This window comes from Chenopodium quinoa, unplaced genomic scaffold (genome assembly GCF_001683475.1).
Source record: "Chenopodium quinoa cultivar QQ74 unplaced genomic scaffold, ASM168347v1, whole genome shotgun sequence".
Taxonomy (NCBI): domain Eukaryota; kingdom Viridiplantae; phylum Streptophyta; class Magnoliopsida; order Caryophyllales; family Amaranthaceae; genus Chenopodium; species Chenopodium quinoa.
Genome location: NW_018744560.1, coordinates 1,162,451 through 1,170,965, shown reverse-complemented (window position 1 = coordinate 1,170,965; position 8,515 = coordinate 1,162,451). Strand labels below are relative to the sequence as shown.

The 8,515-nt window shown below is 35.5% G+C and overlaps 1 protein-coding gene across 1 annotated transcript; it reads right to left on the bottom strand.

Annotated features, from left to right (window-relative positions):
* Positions 1 to 4,682: 4,682 nt before the first annotated feature.
* Positions 4,683 to 7,568, bottom strand: LOC110699053 (60S ribosomal protein L10-like). Its single transcript, XM_021876545.1, has 4 exons — positions 7,459 to 7,568; positions 6,335 to 6,836; positions 5,829 to 5,910; positions 4,683 to 4,972 (listed from the first exon to the last, which is right to left on the bottom strand). The coding sequence occupies exons 1-4, from the start codon at positions 7,466 to 7,468 to the stop codon at positions 4,895 to 4,897; spliced, it is 672 nt and encodes a 223-aa protein (XP_021732237.1). The 5' UTR covers positions 7,469 to 7,568; the 3' UTR covers positions 4,683 to 4,894.
* Between the last annotated feature and the right edge of the window lie 947 nt (positions 7,569 to 8,515).

Genomic DNA, 8,515 nt, shown 5'->3' with positions numbered 1-8,515 from the left:
TAGAGGGGGCCCGATCAGTTACAACTCGTTCTCGGTTGACGCCAAGACAAGCGTAGTTAATGTCGACGTTGGTCTCGTCCCGCTCTGAAAAAGAAAAGGGGAAAGGTCAGTTCAGTTAGTTTGGCACAACATAAAAAAGCGAAGTGAAAGAGGAGAAAAAGAGATAATTAAAAGGCCTCGGCCCCAGCCGAAGAAGCTTACCATCCTTAAACTTTCGGCTGAGGCCGACAGCTGCTAGCATGTTCTCTTGGAAAACATAATGCGTATCGGGGAGCCAAGTCTTCGGGATATGCTGCATTCGGCCGCTGCCCCCCCCCCCCCCCGGTTCGGCAGCTTGCCGAAGATATTCTGTTGATTAAGGTTCGGAACTGGGCCGTTATCTGCGGGGGGACCTGAACTTCCCATGTCGGGATCAGGCTCAGCAAGGTACCGGGGAGCGCTGAAGACGCAAGGGTGGCCCGGGTCCGTGGGTGCCCTAACCCAAATCCATTGACCTCTCCAGTCCTTGTCTGAAGAGTCGTTCGGCCACAAGGTTAGGTACTGGGGCCGAGACTCAATCCGGTACCACCCAGAACCATGACTTCCGTGCCCACTTTGAATATTTGGCACTAGCCGATGAAGCTTTTTGAAGCAGTGCAGGTTCAGCACATACCTGAAGAACTTGCAGACCCATAAGTATGTCATCACCCTTCGGATGCTAATAGGAGTTAGCTGACATAGGGAAATATTGTAATGGATCAGCAAGTCTCGGACGAATACGTCCAAAGGGAACCTCAGCCCATACTGAAGTTGTCTTGTGTACACCCCCACATACCCCGGGGGTGGACGATGAATTCTATCGGATGCCACGGGCATTCGGCACCAATACCCATCAGCTTCAAGGATGTCGTAATGCAACTCAATTTGTTTGGCAAACCGATACTGTTCGGCATTCTCCACCCACTATGAGTAGGGCGGTTCTTTATCATGGCCGAAGCTACTTCGGCATCCTCCCACTCTGAAAACCCGGGAAGGATATCCCAAAGGACAGCGGGAACTTCATCGTTCCGCCCAGAAGCGCTCGGCCCCTCCGTTCTCTGAGAAGGAGCCGAAGAAATTGGAGTCGCCCTAATCCCTTCAGCAGGGTCAGACTCTGCTCTTTGTCCATTCCAGGTCCCAATCCTGTTCCTGGGATCGGGAATTGGCCTTGCTCTTCTTGGAGCACGGGCTCTACCCCTAACTCCTCTCGCCATTGATAATTTCGAAGAAAAAAGTCGAAAAAAGGGGAAGGAGTTCAAATTCGAAGAAAAATAAACTAAAATCAAAGGAGTTTACCTTAATCTGAAGCGAAAGTTGTCGATTTACGAATTGGTAGTGGCGAGTCTCAGTTTCTAAGCTTAATGCTCGGGGAATTTGCGAAGTTTTGATGCGGGTTCTTGGGTTCTCTCGAGAATTCTGGGTTTGTGTTGGTGAATAAGTGAGGAGAGATGACGCGCCTCTAATTTTATCTCCAGAAATGGGAATACGGGGAGCCCGCGTTTCAATTTCTCTTAAATACCCCACTAAGTAACCGTTAAACACACGACCTTGCGATTAAACTGCCCATTATTCGTCCAACTTCCACAATTATCCGCCTTAACTGTTGTTATCTCATTAATTACGGTTTAATTACGGTTTAAATTCAAATTTTTGGATTAATTAAATCATTCACTTCCCTCCTTTTCTGATTAAATCAAACCCGACCCGTCATCCTTCCAAATCGGGTCTGGGGGGCAAGTTGTTTGGGTCCAATTTAGTCCAATTGGGCCTAGGCATTAAATGATCCAATTAAAAGCCCAAGGTCAAGGTTCATCTCTCCAATTGTGCTAAAGTCAAAGATCAGTCCTCAAGGCAAGCCAATTGGGCTAAGGCCCAACTTCTCCATATATGCAAAGGTATAAAAGCCATCAATATTACATTTGTACATTCATTCAAGCAAAGCCTCAAGCAATTAATTCTCTTGCATAGTGTTCTCTTTCTACACACTGTACTGACTTTAGCATCGGAGGGGCCTTCCTCGGCAACACCCCCGAGGCTAGTTTACGTGTGTTTACTGTGCAGGAAACCTTCGGCCCAACATCACTTGGACCGAATCCAGTCTTCTCCACTTCATCGGACCTTCGACAAGGTCCCATTGTTTTCACCCGAAACATACTTCAAACTAAAATACCCTTATAGAATCGTTAAGATCGGTACTGCAAGAATGGGGCCAAGTAGTTTCCCCTTCCTCACCATACAAGTCATCTGTGATTTTTTAATTTGAAAAAACGAATAAAATCCGATAGCAAAGTGACACATGGAAAAAAAACAATGACAATTGTTGAAAACAAAAGGAATTAGAAACAATAGGACGAAAACAAAAAGGATTTACGATTTAGAAACGATAGAGAACAAAGTTAGTGAGAAGTGAGGTAGAGCAAGGAAGAAATGAGAAAACTTTGGGCTTGCATAGCATTGATGATGCTCTTTACTACCCAACAGTTTCTCCAATTGGTCTTAGGTGCATCCTCATGCACCTAAGATAGGTGCAACAAGGGAAGGCCTAAATCGCGTGGGCCAATTAATAACCCAGACAACAAAAATCTGCGATCTGCCAAAATCAACACTACGCTCTACAAAATGAACATATAGTAAAAAAATATGAACATGAAAAAAATGAACATTTAATAATAAAAAATGAACATTTATTACTTATAATGTATATGTTTCATAATCATATTATTTTTATTTCTTCAAATTTTTATGTTCATAATTAAATGCATTATATTCATAATAATATTTTATATGTTCATATATAATTTCAAATATTCATAATGTAAATATGTGTTGTTCATGAAATATTAATTAAATATGTTTATGCATATGTTCTCTTTCTTAAATGTTTATGTTCATATTTTTTTACATATATGTTCACAATTTAAATGCTTATATTCACTTTAAGAAAACCAATGCCGTTCATATTTGAAATGTTATGTTCACTTTCTGAAATGCATAGGTTCATATTTTTTTTTGCCTATGTTCACTTTCTGGAAAGCTAATGTTCACATTTAAAAGAACTTATGCATATGTTCATAATGTAAATATTCATAGTAAATATTTGTTGTTCATAAAATATTATCATTAAGCTTGTTTATGCATATGTTCTCTTTCTTGAATGCATATTTTCATATTTTTTTACGCATATGTTCACCTTTTAAATGCTATTCACTTTAAGGAAACCAATGCTTACGTTCATATTTTGAATTGTTATGTTTACTTTCTGAAATGCATATGTTCACTTTATGAAAAACTAATGTTCACATTTAAGGGAACCTATGCATATGTTCATATTTTACATAATTATGTTCATCGATAAAAAAAAATGCAAAAAATCAGATGAAATTCATACACAACTGAAATTGATCGAAGCTAAAAAAAAAAATCAATTCATATGAATTCAAAAGTTAGATAAACTTAATCAATCGAAATTAAGCAAAAATACACCACATAATAAATTCAATTGAAAAATTGAATCGAAAAATTGAAACAAAAGATTTAAAAAAAAAAAAAACAAAGGAGAGAGAAATTAAAGAAGGAAGGAGAAAAAACAGAGGAAAAGAAAATGATAATGATAATTTTTATCATATTATCCAATCGAAACAGATGCAATCGCAAAAATAGAGAATAATTTTTCCAGAAAAAACAAAGGAAAAAGGAATTAAAGAAGGAGAAAAAAACAGGGAATAATTTTTCAAAAAAAAAAAAAAAACAGAGAACAAAATTAGTGAAATTTTAATGAAAAACTTTGATGAGAATTAGGAAAGATAGGAGAAGAGAGAGAATTGGAAAAGAGGAAACCAAAAAATTTGAAAAAGGAAACTAAGTATCTTATGCGGGAAGAAACGTTAGAGAACACTAAATATGTGTGGCTGCGTTTCATGTAGTTTCTCCAGTTTCTCTTCCTCCCTTTCCAAACACATGTGGCAACCAATCTTGCTTCCTTTCTACCTGCCCAACCACAGCCCACCCCATTACGCTGCCCTAATACTTTTCTAGAGTAAAGTAAACATCCAACCCACACAGCAGCACAGCCTTCAACTTTGATTTCAAAGCTTCACAAAGAGGACATTTAACAATTCAGGTCAGTGGGTTGAGTTCGGATCAAATTTCGAGTAAATTTCGGGTCATGATTACAAACCATAAAAATAGTGTAAAACTTAATGTTATTATGAAATATGAAATTCGAGTAAAATCGTGTCAAATTCAGGTTGTTCAGGTTCTGGTTTCTCTCAGTAACTTCAAGTCGAGTTCGAGTTATCGGGTTAGGTCATGTTAGGGATTGCCAACCCTAAATTTAACATACTCAAATCTTAAACATACTTTAAAAGGTGTCAATAGAGCAAGTATAGATAACCCAGTACCACATTAACAACGCAGACGACTATGTAACATGATAAATCACATGATAAGAAACTTCACACATAAGAGAAATCTCACATAATCAGACCAAGAGCAGAAAAATATTCTTATATTCGTAATAAACACTAAATAGTGCATGGAGTACTGCCCACTGCTCTAATTTCATCCTGCTTTGATCTGGAACATTGTTTAGGGTTAAGAAATTCCAGATTCTAGATGCAACCTAGTTCAAACAGCATAGTTCAATTTCATAATCACGCTACCAATCAGAAACAACCACAAAAGCACAACTATGAATAGATTCATTGGTGCAAACAGCAAGTGTACATGACTTTTAAAGATACGAAGTTCAATTTCAAAACTTAAGGCAACAACAGTAAACTCAAAAGATAACATAAAGTTGAAACTACAGTCAAAAAGGGTTCTGGTTTGGTTTGATCACTACTCAAAGCCAAGGAACTAACACAGCTACTCTTTCTCATGTAGATGCAGTAGCTGCAGTTAGGAAAGCTCTGCCAGGTTGACGGTTGGATAGAGGTCCATGGCATCCAAGAAGCTGCAAGGTAAGAAAATAGAGAACATCAGATGAAATCCCAGAGGCTGCATTACTATAATTTTTGAAGGAAATTACATACGGAGTATATAAGACCAGAAAGCACAATAAATAAGCAAATATAATATAAAAGTATGTATCTTTCATGCATAAGATGTACAAGTAATTGTAGTTTAATGCGGTCATCAATGTTCAGCATCGAACACAACACCATAATTTTTACCATTGTTCAGGTGTATAAACACTATACTAAACATGCATAATCATAGGAACATTAAACATTTAAAGCCAGATAATCAACACAAGTATTCATACATGTACCTGGGAAAAAAGGCTACTATAAGAGTTCTTTAATCATAGGAACATTAAACATATAATAGTATAAATAGACTAGTAATTATATTTCATGAGAAAATACTGCACACAATCACACCTAGTTCACAATACCATGCATTCACCCCAAACCAGATAGCATCTAGCTCTTCAATACAACAATAAAAAATTTATTATTGGTATGCTTAGACACTATTTTTTGAAAGAAGTCCCATACTTGGAATTGGGTTCATCATTTTAAGGCAACTTTTACTCAGAAATAACTATAAGCAGGCTCATTACATTGTGAATCACAGACTAATGCTGAGTAGACACAAACATGTAACTAACAGCTAGTTGGCTAACAGAAACATGTATAGTTAAAACTTGCAACTGACAGTGTTGGATCAAGGATGAAAATTGAGATCAGTGACATTTAGAAAATAAACCACAGAATCCATGATTAAACAATCAAGCAACTTAAAATATGTTAAATATACACAAGCTAGGAGTTCCCTAGTAACATTAAACAAAAAACTTCACAAACCTTAGCATTGACTCCATCATTCATTATTCTGTTCTCAGATTTGTACTTGAGATAATCAGCACGGTTGTGTTTGGTAAAGCCCCTGCATCAGAGACAAATTTAAAAAAAGATTACTTTCAGCAATTCCACAAAGAAACAAATCTCCCATTTACATGACCATCACACCTTCAATTCAAGATTTATAAATAAATGCCAAAACTTGGGGTTAAATCAACAAATTTTAACAGGTAGTTTTCATCGAAAAGGACATCATATACAGGAATTATATTCCTCCATACTATGATAAACCAGTTTCAGCATCAACTTAAACATCTTTAAAAACAAAATTACTAAAGAGTATGTGGTATGCCTTGATCATTTTTTTAAAAAAAAAGTTGGAGCTTTTCAAATAGAGTTAATAAAATCACAATTTACAAGAAAACTCTGGTTCAGCAATGATATTGCATGTTTGCAACCACACACAATAAATTAAATCAAGTAATCAATAAAACCAATAAATAGCATACCACTTCCTGCTGATAATAATCTTTTGACGACCAGGGAACTTAAACTTGGCACGACGGAGAGCCTCCTGAGCATGGTGACTGTTAGTGTCCTTGCATCGAACAGAAAGAAGCACCTGCCCAATTGCAACCCGGGCACAAACACCTTGAGGTTTGCCGAAAGCACCCCTCATACCTGTCTGGAGCCTATCAGCTCCAGCACATGAAAGCATCTTGTTAATACGGAGCACATGGAACGGGTGCACCCTAACCCTTAGATGGAAAGCATCCTTTCCAGCAAACTTAGTCATGTACTTGTTGCAAGCAATTCGAGCAGCTTCCAAAGCCTCACTCGACACATTTTCCTTCTCCCAACTAACAAGATGGACACAGAATGGGAATTCATCCACACCCTTCTTCTTCATACCCACATCATAAATCCTAATCTTAGGATCGGGGACACCACGGCAAAATCGCGATTTTGGGTATGGCTTGTTCTTAATCTGACGGTAGCATCTTGCCGGTCCTAAACAAATCAAATTACCCAAATCACATTTTAGTTTTTTATTCAATCATTATCCATCTAATGGAAAACATCTCACATTTCAATCTCATTAACTGTAAAACCTCAAAGGCAATATCATTATACGAATATAACATTAAAACTCATAAACATGATATAAAATTTATAAAGTTTTAAATTTGATTTACTATAATGCATTCTCAATCTCAAGTATAACAAATGCACATAAAAATAAGTATTGTAAGACTTAAAACAACTCTAAAATAGGGCGAAGCTGAACAAAATCTAAAAACCTAATTATTATTCACACAAATTCCAAAAATTACAAACAAAAGCAGCCAAATTAACTAATTAACTCCTCATATCTAATTCAACAATACTGAATACATTAGCAGATGAAATCTAAGCAAAAACAAGAGCATTTATATCATAATATCAAGAAATGCGCAAAAATTGCAAATTGAATCATCAACAACATACATTTCTATACTAATATCGGTATAATATTCCAGAATAATTAACAAACAGATCAATAACATACAAATCGGTATAACATTCCAGAATAATTAACAAACAGATTGGAAATGAAGAGAAAAATAAAAAGGAGAGAGATTAAGAGGATTACTTCTTCCCATGGCGGCGATTCTTCAGCAAAATGTGGAGCAACTAAACCCTAAAATCAGTGTTGATACTAAAAAGAAAGAGAATTTATATAGTACAAGGAATTTTTGCGGTGCCCTATTTATTGGGCCGTTTGTTAAGGTCTGTAACTCACTAACTTGTGATGTTGGTGGGCTTTGTGCTAGCGTATTTAAAATGAAATCATTATTGATCAATTCTATGGTTCATGGCCCAAATATTACAAGTACATTTTTTTTATTTTTTTGTTTTTTTGTTTTTTTTTTATTTTTTTGTTTTTTTGTTGTTGGAAAAAACAAGTAAAAATGGTATCAAGAATTTTAGAATTTAGGATAGGGAAAAATGAGAAAGAGGAAGGAAAAGAATAGGAAAAAAAAAAGTTTTAATGAAGTCACATAACTGGTCAACACCGTGTTTTTGAGGTCAAACTTGAAAATATGGTGAGTGACATGTTTTTGCAAATAAAGTCTTTTAGTTCACCTTATTTATACTTATTTCAGAAAAAATAAGTAATGATCATATCAGAAAAAATAATGTCTGATGAGATCACCGTTTGATGTGTAGTTTTTTATCGCTAAATATTTTGAATTTCGTAATTAAAAAAATTGTGAAAATTACATATTAATAAAATACACATTATTATGAATTTAACAAGATCTCACTTGATATTTTTTTTCCTTATAGATTATCGTACATTTAAGATAGATGTTTAGTCAAATTAGACAATCAGATCAGATTAGATCACATCAAATCAGTTCAGATAAGTAAAAATAAGGTGAACCAAACAAGCCCTAATTTTATTTAGATGATAGTTTCTCACAAAAAAAAATTTACTAGGTAGTTTTTGACAAAATAAAAAAAAATGACAAAATTTCCTAGGATATAATTATTGATTGATTTGTCTTTTAATTGGCAAAATAATACGATGTAATTTTGTAGTGTAAATATGTAACTAATGGTTGGTTTGTGGCCATTAAAGGAAAATGATTTTTTTTTAAAACTCTTTTTACCACAATTGTTGAATGTACTATATCTTTTAAAAC